Below are 18,166 nucleotides of genomic sequence, written 5' to 3'. Positions count from 1 at the left end.
TAAGAGAAGCACTAGCACCGTATATCTAATGAACACATAACAAGTAACTTCTAGGCTACGCATCTATGGACGTTCTCTAGGCCTAAAGCATGACCAGTGGAGCACTGAACCTCTCGTTTCACCTGGAACCCATAATAGACGCGAAACAAAATGTGTCAATTATATTCGTGTAACGCAGTTGTTTAATGATACCTAAGATATACCATAAACCCTTGGGTAAACCCAGCATGCGGTAGAAATTCTTTTTAGTTTCGACTCATGGCCAACTCACTGCTACTAATCAAGCTCTCTCTTGGGCACAATAACCTTTATGCTATGCTTCTTGATTACTGGGAACCAGACCCCTTCATTACAAACGAATGTCGAGCTTGATATAGGGTTCAAGACTTGTGCAGGGACCTTGACTAAGCATCCGGCTCACAATCAATGTGCTCTAAGACTGGAACGCTCAATAGAGCGTGATTAGTAGCTGGGTTTAGTCCTAAATGCCATGTTTTGAATGAAATGTGTTTAAAGGCAGAACTCTGATGAAATAATGAATAGCTTCATCTCCACACAATACGAAAGTGGTTGATTAATGTCCTGAGACACGTGGCATGTAGGACATTTGAGCATTTATTTGAAATATCCATTTTCCAAACAAAAGCGAAGACAAATTTGAGAGGTACATCGAGGCTGTTCGCGTTGCATTCGAATATTAGTATATCTTTGAACTGCAAGTGAATAACAACTGTCCTAGAAATGTTATTGCTCATGGAAGCAAAAGTATTGAATGAAATGTTATTCGATGGCGAATTTGAAAATCCTAAAAGGATTTCCTGTAGGTGTAGGTAGTTCAATCAAAAGTTCAATTTGCCATCCATTTATTCCAATAGCACATACGAGAGAAGGGTTAAATTCAGAATGATTAAACAAATTAGAGGAAAATGTATGTATTAATTCAAAAGGAGGATTACATCTGTAACGAATAAATGCAAATGAAATATGTCTAACCAGTGCAAGATTATGGATTCCAGGTACCATGCAGAGAGGGCGTCTGCGCATGCGCATTTTCGAGCACGGCCTTCCAATGTCTATGTAAATATCATTAAAGGGAGAGATAAAAGATTGACCAGAACTCCAAAATGCCAATAGGATGGAAAGAAGGGAAAATCATTCGTAAGGAAATAGAACAGAAGAGTAAACAGGTACTAAAAACAACCTAAGACCAAAATAGAGATAAAACCAAAGAGAAAGAATGTACAGAAACTTGCCATGCTACGATACTTATGCCGCTCGGAAATGACAGATGACGAACTGTTCGCGAGGAAATTTAACGAAATTGGAACGAGTTTATTCGGAGACTGAAAATTTAGATAACTAACCTCAAGATGAATAGGAATGCATGTGACACTTTCATAACAATGATTAAACGAACTACGCCAGATTCAATACAATTATAAAGTTAGAAGAAGAATTTAGCCTCAAGTCAGATCTGCTATTACCTAGTATTTAGAAATGAAAGTTTTCGTGCATAACTTTTGAACAAGTCATGTCCAACAACGTCTAATATATTCATTATAATCCACCCACAGAATAATTACAAGTATTACATTTTCCGAAAGCAAATCGAAACAAACAAGATGGTTATGGCTGAAATAAGTCAATATTGGAAAAAATCGGACGCTATTTAAAATAAAAAGCGGAATTCCTAGTGTTCCAATTCGAATGTCCGAGTTCCAATGTCGATAACTTCCCAGGCAAACATCTGCCATTCCTGGCGCACTCTGGCTAAGTCACTCTGGCAAAGCTCCTTCTGAGAACCAGCGCATAAAAGAGGGAAACGAGGTCTTAGGGGCTGGATGACAGAGGGGAAAAAAGGGGAAATCATTAATACAAGACCAACGTATCTTTGCCAACTTACACTGTACCCCTTTTTTGCACACACTGACAGTTCCTCTATGACTCTTGGTCGCTTGTTCTGAAATACCATACGGGACGATCAATAATAAAAAGATCAAAATAATACGGGGGTTAAATAATGGGAAAGGGGTGTAATAAATGAAATAAGGTTACTGTGTATAGAGAGATAAATAACAAAAACTTCACCAATAAAAAACAATTCTGGAGTAAGCCAGAAATAAAACAATTTGAAGCAGAGAGGAAAAAAAACTTGAAGAAGATAATCAAACTAAACGTGAATGAAAGTAATTTACTTAGGTGAGAGCATAAGCAGCCAAAAGCTAATGACATAAAACAGAAAATAAATACACGAAGTGCCAAGCTGCAAAAGCAAAGAAGCATTAGCAAACATAAACCTGAAAAAAAAACAAGAAAGAGATACACATAGGGAAGGCAGGAGTGAAGGAGATACACATAAGGAATGCAGGAGTGTTTTTATTACCATGAAATACGTTTTACAGAAGATAAACAGTTTACAAGCGAAAGTAAAAACGAAGGAGCACTACTACGTGAGTAGCCATATCAAGGACTTTGCAGAAGAAAGAAAACTAGGGATAAAAGCAACCAAAGAGAAATGTCGCAAAAAGGGTGAACAACCACAGACACGCTGTATACAGAATTACTCTACAAACAAACAAAGAGAAGGAATACACAGGAAACAATTCAATTAAAAAACAAAGTAAAAGCATGCTGGCTAAAAACGGGAAAAGGTTGGGGCAGTGAGAGAGAGAGAGAGAGAGAGAGAGAGAGAGAGAGAGAGAGAAAGATGAAGAATAGAATGGAAGAGTAAGAGAGAGAGAGAGAGAGAGAGAGAGAGAAGAAACCTCAGAAGAAGAATATAAAAATCATCTGCAAGGAAAATACAGAGAAAAATTTATCATATTAATAAGAAAGCAGACTTTACAAAAGAAAGAAATAAAAAACAGAAATGTTCATAAATATGGGATATTAGAAGAAGTTATTTTGGGAGTAAAACGACATATTAATACAGAAAATATGTTGCAAGCATTAAGGGGGTTCACGGATTTCCTAACTCATGACAAAAAAGTATTATGTCATAAAGAAACCAAAATGAAAGAAAATTAACACTACTGAATACTTGTCAACATTCTAATAATGAAACGTTTTGCCTACCCCAACTAACTCAAATATCATAAAGGTGCATACCATGAAAGTAAGTATGAAATATATTTCCATTTATTATCAAAACCATTTCGTGTGATAACTATGTCTGTTTACTCCTGAAAGCAAAAGGGGTATGGGGATTTTTGAAACTAATGATTCATACCATGAGTTAAAAACAAGGTTTTGCTGCTCTATTTCGTGGTTTGTAAAACCATTATATCAAAGAACATTATCAATTGCCACCATTTGATGAGTGATGACAAATCCAATGTTACATGATTAACATTATTCTTATCATTATTCTTCTGCAAAACGCACACACAGACAATTTCCAATACCAAATGAATGTAAAAACTGCATTGTTGCGTAACATGACAAGAATAGACATTAATCCAGTAGGAGAACTGACCTGAATCTGGAAAAGCTTAACCATTACTGTAGAATTATGTCAAATTCAAGCATTACAAGAAAAATGAACACAAGAAAATGTCTGCATCTATTTTAAGTCTAGGGAGCACTTCGACGTCACAAAACAACACCAACATCACAATTTTCCATTCACTAGCAGAATAATGTTAAAGTATGAAAATGCCAATTCACAGATAGATATTCATGCCATTTCTTGCGTAAATTTAGAGTCACAAGAAACAAACGATGCTTGATAAGTAAACTAAAAACAAAGATTTTGAGGCACTGCACACAAAAAGCATCTTTTGCAACAAATATGCTTTACAGTGAACAATAAGATTCAGAATGAACAGCATGACATCGGATCACCTGTGCAACAAAGTTCAAGTTATAAATGCCCAATTAGGATGACATTGTCTTTTTCTTTCTCTCCGTAAAAGGGTTCTTATATTTCAGTTAGATATTACTTACACTAGCCAACGTAGATGAAGTAATAACAAATCAGTCATAAATTAGAATAAACGTAGATAGATATTTCTCTCGTTTCCTTCCAATAGAAACAGAACATCATCATTTCCTAATATGTATAGGCCCTAGTAACGATTAAAACTATGATTACCTCTAAGGAAAGTTTTATATTTCAGAAATAAGCTTGTCAGCGGGCAATCTAACAAAGACATACATGTCAGATAATGCACATTACTGGAAAAAAGATGGAATCTACGATATCAATAAATATGATTTACCTGCAAATGATAATATTATATATTAACTCGCAAGAGCATCATAGATGGATGCACATTCTTTTAAGCTCTGAATGAAACAAAGAGATATGCATATTTCTCTAGACCTCCTATGATGATTTTTATATCATAAAATAACAGAAGAAACAGTATAATAATTGCACTCACAGGGATGAATACAAATCACGAATCAGAAAAAGATATGGCACATTAAGCTTCTGTATAAAGACTCAGAACACATTCACTGTCAAATGTACTTATCCTGCCTGCTAGTCTAATTTTATGTCGACGAGTGAAGAAGGTTCATTACACGAAAAAGGTGCTACGGGAATATTACCATCAAATGATCACCAACAATTTTTTTTTTATAATTCATGTAATAATGCTCACAAAAGATGTATTTGCAACCTGAAGGGTAGTAAACATGCCATATCACTAAACGTATGATACAGTTGCCTGTAAAAAACGTATAGTTAGAATGCGTTACTTAAACAAGATATCTTTATACTTACCCACTGACAACAAAACATATAAACAGTCAGTGTGTGTATGCATAATTACCAATTTTCATCATCAAATACATACATACGTACACACACACACGTACTATCTCTCTCTCTCTCTCTCTCTCTCTCTCTCTCTCTCTCTCTCTCTCTCTCTCTCTCTATATATATATATATATATATATATATATATATATATATATATATATATATATATAAATATAAAATATTCTATTGGTCACTTATAACGGATAAATATATGTCATCGCAAATAAGATGACATACTTATCCGCTAATAAATGACCAATAGAAAATTTTATATTTATAATTATATATATATATATATATATAATATATATATATATATATATATTATTTATAATAATCATGTATGTATATATATATATATATAATCTAATATATATATATATATATATATATATATATATACAAAATTATAAATATAAAATATTCTATTGGTCACATATTAAGGGATAAATATATGTCATCTTTTTAACGACAATTCACTTTTTATTTCTTGAATTCTTCACATTTTGGAACACTTGTAACTCTGAATCCGAGTCCCAAACCAAGAAAGAAATGAAGTCACTCCGATGCCCGGCCGAGTTAACGATAATTACCTGGCCACGAAGGAAGGGCCATGTTATAGTTGCCCCGTTCTGTACCCCGGGCACGAGATCGAATCTCGTCGGGCATAAAAATAATTTAATTTCTTCCTTGATTTGGACCTAGGCTTCGGAGTGACAAGAGTTTTTCTCATTTGAATAACATGGTAAAAAAACCTACATAGTATACGTAACAAAGGTATGGATACTGATACTGTCACATGAGGAGAGAGAGAGAGAGAGAGAGAGAGAAGAGCGCGAGAAAGAGGAGAGAAGAGAGAGAGAGACGAGAGAGAGAGAGAGAGAGAGAGAGAGAGAGAGAGAGAGAGAGAGAGAGAGAGAGAGAGAGAGATTCTAGTGTCACAGCTTGAATCACTGACAATGCTCTGTTAAATGAAGGTATCTTCCTACCCTCAACTTTACCTCCTTCAAAATGTAGTATTTATTTATATAATGTTAGTGAATTTGAAGGTACACGTTACAGGTGGAGAATAATCTAACCCTGTGCAATACGTGAGGACATTAACAACACCTATTTCCCAAAGACTGTCAGTCAAAGGTTATCATAAATGCAGTAACATCAAACTATGATGAAAACGATTAAATGCACCAAGACTCATATATTTTGGATCAAATGCTTTGTATTGAGATTTGAATAGGGTTTTCATAATATTATGAAATAGTAAATTACAAATTGTTTGTCCCTGTTTGTGCATGTCTGTCTGAATAGAACTAAGCTATTTCAAAACTTTTTATAATATTTGTCAAATAACTATATGAAAATATGAAACATGAACAAAAACTCCAATAAAAATAAAAACAGGCAATTCCAACGACAATAAAATGGTAATCGTATGAACTTGACCACAGGCATAAATAAAAAACCTGTAAAGGACTACAATTTAATAAATTCCGAGAGATATTGCAACTAAAAACATAACATTTGTTAAGAGTAAGTGAATTTATGTTTCAAAGTAATAAATTTATACAAACGACATGAAACGATGATCCTAAATGTATTTGATGCTTTCAAATACATCCACGATCAAAGCTAGCATAATAAATCCAGATCAAAATGAATAAGAGGAGAAGTTAAACACGTTTTAATTTTGCATTGTAATTCAAAAGACGTATTCTAATATGATGAACATCCGATAGAGTATTGTAACTGCATTAACCCCGATTCTATCTTATAAGGCTTATTACGGCAAGAGGGAAATTAGATGTTCTTTGGTTTAGGAACAGTGACTATCAAAGGAAAGAAATAGATAGGTTAGGCCCGCTTTATTCTGTCAGTCCTTTGGGAGCAAATATGGGTAAGAGCAAGCCTTGGGAGTGCTTCATAATATACAGTAGATCTGACTGAGTCTGCTTCCAAGTAAAGAGCCTTCTCGTTAAGGGACGAAAGTAATTCTGAGCAGTGAACACCTGTCTCTGATTCATGCGAGCTACCCGTCCTGTAGTGAGTGAAGTTCTCACATCTAGGGAGACTTCTCACACATCCCTTCTGAATCAAAGGTACTCACCCGCTTAATAAATCCCCCAACACATACTTAATCTACTGATGCTAAAATTCTTCTTATGCTGCTGCCACTGTGTCTTAGACGTGCCCTTTTTATTGAAATGACCAGGTTTCTCTCGGGGTTAAATAACCTTCTCGAGCTCTCAATCATACTGTAACGCACTAATAAAGTGTACATATTCTTATATATAGAGTATTATAATATAATTTACTATATATTTACAAGAAGTGATGTATGCAATGTTGATATACTGTACAAGGAATATCCTGCATTAATTAATAATAACTGTTGAAATTTCGTAATGTCAGATCTCATAAGAATGGTTAACTGATGTAACGTATAGCGGGAGAAGATTTCGTGACTCTACCACCATGTGGTTCTGGGTTGCCATCAAGATGTCATGGCGAACTCTTGTGTTTTAATTCAAGGGAATAAGTCGCGTAGACATACGAGCCGCAAGGTTAAGGCCTTTGGGTCACGTAATGAAAATTCATGTTCAGATGAACGATTGCTTCTTTTGCCTGAGGACCACTTGGGTTTTGAACATATTGCGAGAGAGAGAGAGAGAGAGAGAGAGAGAGAGAGAGAGAGAGAGAGATAACAGCATGGCAACTGCATCACGTTTTGTAAGATTACATCGTCGCCATCACGTCAGCTTTGTCCTAAAACGATTTTTACATTTAAAATGACGTCATCCATTTTGATGGAATATTTTGCAGCCGTTTCCGTCTGACTGGATGCAGAACTCATTTTCACTGAGAGACTTGTAACCGCGCGTGTTACATTAGTAGTAATATCTCCTCTTTATCTTTCTCTCTCTCCCAGATACAGTTAGTTATTTTTAAAGTAACATAAAATATTGTATTGTGGTCATTGATATTAATTACTCTTAGCTTATGAGATCTTATATGCATAGTAAGTAGAGTTTATCCAGTAAGGGCACATATCCGAAATTAATCTTGGCTTATGAGATCTGATACCCTTAGTAAGTAAGGTTTATCCAGTAACGGCACCTATCAGAAAAGTGTGTTTAGTGAAAAGCAGCTGCAGCGTTAGGGGTAGTCTTGTGAAAGGTGTAAAGGAAATTGAATCTTACAAATATAACCATGGTATATGGAAATCTAAACACGTTACTCAAACTGAATCGGATTTTGCAAGTATTGTTTAAACTGATGTGTGTTTATTAGACTGGTCAATTAAATAAGATACTTCAGTGAATTTATTTCATTTTGCATTTTTCAATTTGGGAGTTTTTGTATGTTTATGAGTTTTAAAATTATTGACTTATTTTTCTTTTACATCTTAAGTATTTCTTAGTGGTTTAACTTTTGCTTAATTAATTTTGTTTCACATATTAACATGTTGGCTACTTAATCTTGTTTCATAACTTGATTGAAGAATTAATTAAATTTGTGTTTCCAAGTAATAGTAATTTTTATTGATTATTAATTTTCAATTAAAAATAAATGTTTGAATTTAAAGTTTATATAGCAGCCTTCGTGTTTCATTTATTGGCCGCAAGTGGTAAGAATAATAACAATGTAAATAAAACAGAGAGATGGATAGATATAGTTGTTTGATGGAGTGATGCCCTTTGATGAACTTTAGTATATATATTAATACCTCACAATTGTTCTGATATACTTTAGTGCATTTAAATGTTATCGATACCTCACATTGCTGTTAATTTTTTAATCTGTTGTCATTAGATGACTCAGTCGTATTAGTTTGTTTGTTTTATTATGGTAGTTCAAGTATCTGTGGCTGAAGTGAGGTAAGTTTTGAACTCTATGACTGATAAGTGTAATAACCAGGTATTTGGAACACTTCGAAAAATTATATACATATTCACACACTCATCTAAATAATGTAAATATATATATATATATTTTCGTTAAAAGCAATTGCTTTAGTGGCATCAATAAGTTTCTTGCAGGTATCTTCATACCGACGAAGTTTTTTCCGATTCTCGTTCGTCAATTTCTGGTGAAATATACGCAGACTTCCTTCTTCCATTTATTGAATTTTGTCACGACAGCTGTTTCGCCTTATGGCATTATCAAGCGACTACTGACTTACAATCTTTGTTGTTGTTTTTGATTTGGCTGACCTTGTGTCAGCACGGGCTCTTGCTCACAGAGCAGCCCGTAACTATTCTTACAATCTGACCTTTCGGCCTATTTATCTCATCGTGTGGGAGGTATGACCTCGAGGTATGGGTACTGGTTAGTCTAGGGATTAACAGCTTAAGGGCGTTGTTTTAGTTACAAAGAATATAAGGACATATGTACTGCGACAATAAGAGTGAAAGTTTAAACAGTGGTTAAATAAATATTCAAAATACAATGCCATGTGCTAGAGTTTCCTTAAATGTATGTTTAAAATTTAATATGTTACATGTTGGTTTTAGATAAAAATTACAAAATTACACACAGGAATGAAAATGAATATAGAAATCTAAATACGGGAGTACAAATATATGTATATATTTTGTAGCATGCATAAAGGTACAAGAGATAATTTCTGTTTATACATAAATGTGTATTATTTAAATTTGAGTGAATGTGTATGTCCAAAATGGTCTACGTTGGTTAACGGTTGCTGGTTCGTGTTGGGCGGGGTCTCAGCGACCTGAGTAAGGATGTTACTTGACTTTCGCTGACGCTGGGTCTTCTCATGCCTTCCAAGGGGCGCGATGTTCTCGGTGGATTGGGGCGCGCTGTGTGGTCCCTGTTGGCTTGGGTATTCCTTCTCCTGCTGGAGGGGAGTATATGGTCCGATTCTTGTTGGACGTTCAAGGTCGGCTTCTGAATAGCGATGCTCACTGCTTCCGTTATTAAGAGGCGACCGTAGTTGTCTTCTCTGTGTACGACCTGGGTGCCTTCTATGAGCTCTTGTAGAGATGGCTTCCTGTCGTGAACATCTATGTAATGTTGATGGATGGCCCCTTGATTTCTATGAGCCAGCAGACGTCTCCGAAGGGTCGTTGTAGTGTGCCCGATGTAGTTTTGGCTGTGAGGTTTACACACCTCCTCTGGACAAGTAAATTTGTAAACTACATTCGTGCACATCTCCTTCGGTCCCCCCGGAGCGGTGCTGTTCTTCATTATTAAGGCTGCTACAAGGTTGGGCTTACTATATATCCTGAGGCTTATTTTATGGTAAGGGGCTTTTGGGGTTACGCCTCTGTTTATTATCCCGCGTAGTGTGCAGCAATCCTCCTTGTATGCAGACCCATAATGTACACGATGGTAAATAATCAAGTTTTCCTCGTTTTTCGCCATGGTGTTGGGTTGGTAAAATTCGTCCATTTTCTTTTTTATTGCTTGCTTCGATAATTTGATCTGCATACCCGTTGTTTGTCAGCAGTTGGCGAATTCGGTCGAGTTCGTATGTATATCTTTCCATGATGAGCTGTGTGTGAAGGTTCTGTTGACATACGCACTCACGACAGACTTTTTATATGCGTCCGGGCACTCCCCGCGTGCGTTCAAGCAACGGCCAGCGTTCGTTGCTTTCGTATAAACGTCGTCTTTAAACTGTCCTTCTTGTTGTTTTACCAGGACATCAAGAAATGGCAAAGTCTTCTGCTGGCTGTGCTCTGTGGTGAAGTTGAGCACTGAGTTTCTTTTCAGAGCATCTGCTAGTTTTTTGGTATCTTCAGGCTCTTTTATTGTGACGAATATATCGTCGATGTACCGCCCATAAATCCTAGGTTTTAGATGTTCTCTAAAGGTCCTTTCTTCGACGGTGGCCATGTACATATTTGCAAAGAGGACCCCTAGTGGGGATCCCATGGCGACTCCATCTACTTGTCGAAATAATTCCCCCTGATGAGAGAGGAAAGGGGCTTCTGTAGTGCTAGCTTTCAGCATCTCTCGGAGGACATCTTCGGAAATGGGCAGCGGGTTCTTCTCGGACCTGTATACACGATCAAGAATGATGTCGATCGTTTCTTCGACGGGAACGTTCGTAAACAAACTCTCAACGTCGAGTGAGGCAATGTCGTCTTCTGGTCCTTTTTCCTGTAGGAGATCAATAAACTCACCGCTGATTTCAGTGAATATGCACCGGGTATGTAAGGTACCAGCAAATCATTCAGGACTTTCGCTATCCTATAGGTTGGGGATTGTCATCTGAGAGATGATGGGCCTTAGGGGGTTACCTGCCTTGTGTGTTTTCACTGTTCCGTAGCAGTAACCGGGCCCATAGTCTCCTTTTACCTTAGGGAATTTTACGACGTCTTGCTGATTGTTGGCCCTAGTCACAAGCCTCGACACTTTCTTTCTGAGGTCCTCGGTGGGGTCTTTTGTCAAGCGTTGGAATTTGGAAGTGTCCAGGAGGATCCTATCCATCTTTTCAAAATAATCACTTTTCTTCATCACTACGTACACTGATGATTTGTCACCTTTCCGTATGATGATGTCTGGGAGTTGCTACGTAGTTCTTTAGCCGGCTTCCCTCATCTCCTTGGTGATTAATTGGCTTCGGAAATGTCCTCTCTGTCGTCCTGCTTCTCCAACAAGTTCATCAATGACGGTAGGTGTTAGTTTCTCGCTAACCGCATCATCTCGGAGTTGTAAAAGTCCAGGGTCCCTTTTAATAAGGGCCACTCCGTTTCTATTCTCTTGGCTTCAGTGTGTGGTTCTTGGCATAGTGGCACTGCAGACCCAGGTTCAGGAGGGACCTTTGATAGGGGCTAAGGTCGATTCCAGCCAGGTTGACGAAGCCATACTTTTGGGTTGTTCCTCACTTACTCACGGGGGTGGCCCCCATGGAGGATGAGTAGCTTCTGTTGTGCCTCGTTGTCACCACCTGTCTGTATTTCCTCTTCTCTAACTCAAGCAGGTCACGTGCTTTTTGTTGGTCATCGTGGGCTGTTAATGCAGAAATCTTCCCAACGTTTTCTCTTCTCAACTTCAAGTTGCTGGATTCTTGCTGCGGATTCTTCTATACGGTGTCGGAGTATCTTCTCTACCTCCCTCCATCGTGTCCATGCCCGGCCACTTCTTCCAATACTTTTAGGGCATAGTTTTTCTCTAATACAATTTTCGTTAAAAGCAATTGCTTTAGTGGCATCAATAAGTTTCTTGCAGGTATCTTCATACCGACGAAGTTTTTTCCGATTCTCGTCGTCAATTTCTGGAAATATACGCAGACTTCCTTCTTCCATTTATTGAATTTTGTCACGACAGCTGTTTCGCCTTATGGCATTATCAAGCGACTACTGACTTACAATCTGACCTTTCGGCCTATTTATCTCATCGTGTGGGAGGTATGACCTCGAGGTATGGGTACTGGTTAGTCTAGGGATTAACAGCTTAAGGGCGTTGTTTTAGTTACAAAGAATATAAGGACATATGTACTGCGACAATAAGAGTGAAAGTTTAAACAGTGGTTAAATAAATATTCAAAATACAATGCCATGTGCTAGAGTTTCCTTAAATGTATGTTTAAAATTTAATATGTTACATGTTGGTTTTAGATAAAAATTACAAAATTACATACAGGAATGAAAATGAATATAGAAATCTAAATACGGGAGTACAAATATATGTATATATTTTGTAGCATGCATAAAGGTACAAGAGATAATTTCTGTTTATACATAAATGTGTATTATTTAAATTTGAGTGTGTGTGTATGTCCAAAATGGTCTACGTTGGTTAACGGTTGCTGGTTCGTGTTGGGCGGGGTCTCAGCGACCTGAGTAAGGATGTTACTTGACTTTCGCTGACGCTTGGAAGGCATGAGAAGACCCAGCGTCAGCGAAAGTCAAGTAACATCCTTACTCAGGTCGCTGAGACCCCACCCCGCCCAACACGAACCAGCAACCGTTAACCAACGTAGACCATTTTGGACATACACACACACACACACACACACACTCAAATTTAAATAATACACATTTATGTATAAACAGAAATTATCTCTTGTACCTTTATGCATGCTACAAAAATATATACATATTTGTACTCCCGTATTTAGATTTCTATATTCATTTTCATTCCTGTATGTAATTTTGTAATTTTTTATCTAAAACCAACATGTAACATATTAAATTTTAAACATACATTTAAGGAAACTCTAGCACATGGCATTGTATTTTGAATATTTATTTAACCACCTGTTTAAACTTTCACTCTTATTGTCGCAGTACATATGTCCTTATATTCTTTGTAACTAAAACAACGCCCTTAAGCTGTTAATCCCTAGACTAACCAGTACCCATACCTCGAGGTCATACCTCCCACACGATGAGATAAATAGGCCGAAAGGTCAGATTGTAAGTCAGTAGTCGCTTGATAATGCCATAAGGCGAAACAGCTGTGCCGTGGACAAAATTCAATAAATGGAAGAAGGAAGTCTGCGTATATTTCACCAGAAATTGACGAACGAGAATCGGAAAAACTTCGTCGGTATGAAGATACCTGCAAGAAACTTGATTGATGCCACTAAAGCAATTGCTTTTAACGAAAATTGTATTAGAGAAAAACTATGCCCTAAAAGTATATATATATATATATATATATATATATATATATATATATATATATATATATATATATATATATATTTTGTTTTTGCATGTAACGACCGGACTTTGAGACGAGTAGTAGAAGGGGCGTTAATTTCATTAAACGAGACCTTTGCAGAAATACTGGCATTACAGAAAAATACAGCTATTTGTGAGGAGATATGTAGGAAAGGGAAAATTTCAAACTTTAGAAATATATGTGCCAATAACGATGCTGCTTCCTCTCCTGTTTACTCCACTCAGGTCATTTCTCCAACTAACCACCCAACCACCATAGAACATGCAGTTGACAATAGAAACATTCCCCCACGAAGATCAAGACGAATTCTGGAAAGAACGAGGGCTCAACCGCCTGATCATTCATAATTTGAACTAGCTTATGTTTCCTAACCGTTGTTTTTTTCAAATGCTTGTGCTCTTTCTTGTCAGTTCCTTGAGGTGACATATCACACTTTAGTGAACAAGACCACAGTTGATGGTCGAAAGCTTTAATCCTATACAAGTAATATATATTTTAAACTACAAGAGGAATTTACTTCATTGTGGATTGTATCCCCATTTACTTAGAGGTACGACATAGTACCTGGCTTTCTGCATATATATATATATATGTATATATATATATATATATATATATATATATATATATAATATATATATATATTATATATATGTGTGTGTAGGTTGGTAATAATTGTTAAGAATAATGTAACCAAAGTGAATTCTTTATGATTGGTGCATCTACCCTGACTGGGATTCAAACCCATGTCCTTTAGGGTTGGTACACGATAGCAGTTACCTTATTTCACACAGTAATGTAGAGTAAATAAATAATTCCATTTGAAAGGAAACTAATCCAAAGGTAAAATAATTCTAATTTATATATGTAAATATATATATACATATATATATATATATATATGTGTGTGTGTGTGTGTGTGCGTGTGCCTCTGTGATATATATATATATATATATATATATATATATATATATATATATATAAATTATGCCTATTTTTGCATAAAGGGGGTGCTTCCAAGAAATATAAACTATCCGGTTTCCAAGCTACTAGCCTTGTACCATCTTCATATTGACTACAACCCACCACATTCAACTGACTAACGGGTTATAATTCACTGCTTTGGTGAAGGAAGGCATAAAAATTCTTCAGGCTTCAGGTCTAAGTATGCCCAGGCCAGGAGATTGCAAGCATGAATTTGCTTGCAATAGTTACAAACCTCATAAACAGATTTCTCTTCACATTGTTTGAGTGGTGCCTTAGGAGAGAGAGAGAGAGAGAGAATTTGGTGGAGGTGGTTGCTTTAGGGTGAAATTGTTGCTGTGCGTGGTGGTGGAGTTGAAGTTGATGACTGTGGTGTAAGTGGTGTTGCCAACCTGCCCTATAATCAATTCCAGACTTCATTTAAACCGACTTAATAACGAAATACGTCACGAAGCAGTCGCCATAGCGGATTCCTAAGGTTAAAATGAAGAACAAACGAACGAATTAATGAGGAAATTCGTATCTGAACGAATAAAAAAAGGAAATAACTATATGTAGCACATTGGGGTTAGCCAGCACCTACTGTGCATAAACGGATGGGGAAGTTGCTCTCAACTCCAGTTACTATAGAAAGTGGACCTCTACTACTTATAGAAATTATCAAGATAGATCTCTACTTATTGAAATTACCAATTTATTGGGGCTAAACTTAAACTTGAAGAGTATTGGGAGTGTCATCATTAATCTCAGCAACCTCAAAAACTATGGATTAGACACTCTCTGTTAGTTTTGACATTTTATTATTTCACCCCTTCTCACCCAACTTCCTGTCAGGGCTGAACTTGGACTTCAAGGCATCGGGAGTGTCACCATTTATCTCAGCAACCTTGAAAACTATGGATGAGACTAATATCTGCTGATTTTGGTTATTTTTACATTTAACAACCTTCCCACCCATTCTTGCCCCCACCCTGCCTCTTTGTATTGTGACTGAACATGAACTTAAAGGGCATCGTGAATGTCACTATTCATCTCTTCAACCTCAAACACTGTCATTTTTTTATTATTTTTACATGTCACTGATTCCCACCCCTTTTCAACCCCCTCTCCCTATCAGGCTGAACTTGAACCTGAAGGGCATCAAGAGTGTTGCTATTCATCTCAGTGACCTAAAACTATGGATTAGACACTATCTGTTGTTTTTGGTTATTCTTACATGTCACCCCTTTCCCATCCTCTTCTCAGCCACCCTTTCCTATCAGGGCTGAATTTGGACTTGAATTTTTACATGCCACCAGGGCTTACCTTGGACTTACAGGGCATTGGGAGTGTCACTATTTATCTCAGGGACATCAAAAACTATGGACTGACACTAAAATCTGCATTTTTAATTTATTTTTACGAATCACCATATTCCCAACCCTTCTCACCCCACTTTACTATTGGGGCTGAACTTGGGCATTAGGAGTGTCCCTATTCATTTAAGCGACACCGAAAACTATAGATTAGACACTAATATCTGTCTTTTTTGGTTATTTTCTACATGTCATCCCCTTCCCATGCATTCTCACTTCCCCTTCCTATAGGTTGAACTTGTACTTAAAGGGCATCAGTGTCACTATTCATCTCAGCGACCTCCAAAACTATGGATTTAAGACTAATATTTGTTGTTTTCAGTTATTTTTACATGTCACCCCCTTCCAACCCCTTCTCACTCTCCTTCCTATCGGGGCTGAACTTTGAGTTTAAGGGCATCAGGAGTGTCACTATTAATCTCAGCGACCTCGAAAACTATGGATTAGACACTAGTATCTGTCGTTTTCAGTTATTTTTACATGTCACCCCTTCTCACCATTTCTCACCCCCTCTTTCTTTCAGGGCTAAACTTGGATTTGAGGTGAACCAGAAGTCACTATTCTTCTCGTTTTCAGTCATTTTTACATGTCATACCCTTCCCCCACACCCACCCCCTTTGGTGCTAGTAATATCTTACCCCGACAGTAATCTTTTCCAGATGATAACCATATGTATATTGAGTTTGGCTGAAATTTGCTCAATGCGTTTCCAAGTGTATGTGACAGACACACACACATACATACATACATACATAATTATGATAAAAATTCACACAAATTCATTCTAAAAAAATTTATGTTAGACAGGATTATATATATATATACATATATATATATATATAATATATATAATATATATATATATATATATATATATATATATATATAGATTATATATATATATATATATATATATTATATATATATAGATATATATATATATATAGATGTATATTAATATTATATATATATCATTATATATATATATTATATATATATATCTATATATATATATATATAGTATATTACGCTTTCATTATAACTCGAGGAAGGAGTTATTCAACAAAAAGACGCAAAGCTTCTAACAGCAGCGAGTAAACTGATTCTTTTGTACAACATAGCATAACGGCGCTGAAAAGAGCTATCTCATCGCAATAAAGCCTTGGTAAAAAAAAAAGGATTTCAAGCCAAATATCTCGTTTCAAACTCTATTAGAATCATCGTCATCTATGCATGCTGCCTGGTGTTCAATTAACGAGAATACTCTTCTCCGTATTTTATAAATCCCTAAGGGCTAATATATCACAGGCACTCAGGATATTCGTTGATACTCAGTATCACATCCTGTAATTCACATTTTTCTCGCAACTGTAGGTTTTCAGAATAAAATCTTTTTCTGTGGGATTTTTAACTGTTATACTAAATAATTCAGAATGGGTGGACATGAAGTAATACAAATTCTTTGTACCTTCCTTTCCATTCCAATCAATACACATAAAAAGAACATCTACATTTATAGTCTTTTAACAGTATGTTTACATATTTGAGCCTGTATCTCCTATAAGGAAGAAAAAAAGGTCATATCCACTTAACTTTAAGAAGATATATTCTTAAATCTAGCTTATTATTTCAACTAAAAAAGTATGGATCAACCTCAATTTTCTTACTCCCTCATCAAAAACGTATCCTTCTTCATTACATCGTCAAAGAAATCTCTCCAGACCAAGGATGGCTGACTCACTTTAAGAAGTTACTGATAGAAAGTTTAATTATGGGTTTCCTTTATGCCAACCCGGAGCGACAGGGTCCCATCTTTATTAGATGTATAATAACCAGCAGACTTCCCGAAGACCTCCGGTGATTCACTTTCTGTTTTTGTGTCTCAGTTTTCGATTTCTGTTTTTGTGCCTCAGTTTTCGATTTCTGTTTTTGTGTCTCAGTTTTCGATTTCTGTTTTTGTGTCTCAGTTTTCGATTTCTGTTTTTGTGTCTCAGTTTTCTATTTCTGTTTTTGTGTCTCAGTTTTCGATAGAAAGCAAATGTTTGCTTGACGATCAAAATCCATTATCTGGATTAGTATAACGACGAAAAGGGGAAGAATTTATCAAAACCTAACCGAGGCTTTCCATGTTTCCGAAAAAAAAACTTCTGCCACGTTCTCCTTGATAATAATGATGGGTAAGACTTCCCTTCCCACTTAAAACCGAGAGCTTCACTGTTAAATTCGTATCGACGAAGCCGAAAGCTTCACAAGATGCTCATTATGAAGCTTGCTCAAGCTCCGGCCGTGATCATCAGGAAAGGGAAAAACTGACCGCACCTAATTAACAAGTCAATTACCTCGAAAGGATTTCACTAAAAGGTGTTTTAGTTTTCTCGCGGTATCTCTTTACATGAAACTT

General features: G+C 36.3%; 1 protein-coding gene across 5 annotated transcripts in view; it reads right to left on the bottom strand.

Annotated features, from left to right (window-relative positions):
* The window catches only part of LOC135210364 (CD109 antigen-like), a 1,440,954-nt gene that overhangs the window by 266,641 nt on the left and 1,156,147 nt on the right, over positions 1–18,166 (bottom strand). For 4 of the 5 annotated variants that reach the window (XM_064243260.1, XM_064243262.1, XM_064243261.1 and 1 more), the window contains exon 9: positions 1,904–1,960. The exons of the other annotated variant lie outside the window; for it this stretch is intronic. In XM_064243260.1, coding sequence (XP_064099330.1) covers positions 1,904–1,960 — 57 coding nt within the window. The remainder of the gene's footprint in view (positions 1–1,903; positions 1,961–18,166) is intronic. 5 annotated transcript variants of the gene reach the window in all.

Source organism: Macrobrachium nipponense, chromosome 39, assembly GCF_015104395.2.
Source record: "Macrobrachium nipponense isolate FS-2020 chromosome 39, ASM1510439v2, whole genome shotgun sequence".
Lineage (NCBI taxonomy): Eukaryota > Metazoa > Arthropoda > Malacostraca > Decapoda > Palaemonidae > Macrobrachium > Macrobrachium nipponense.
Note: the sequence above shows the minus strand (reverse complement) of the source record. Positions and strands in the feature narration are given on the sequence as shown.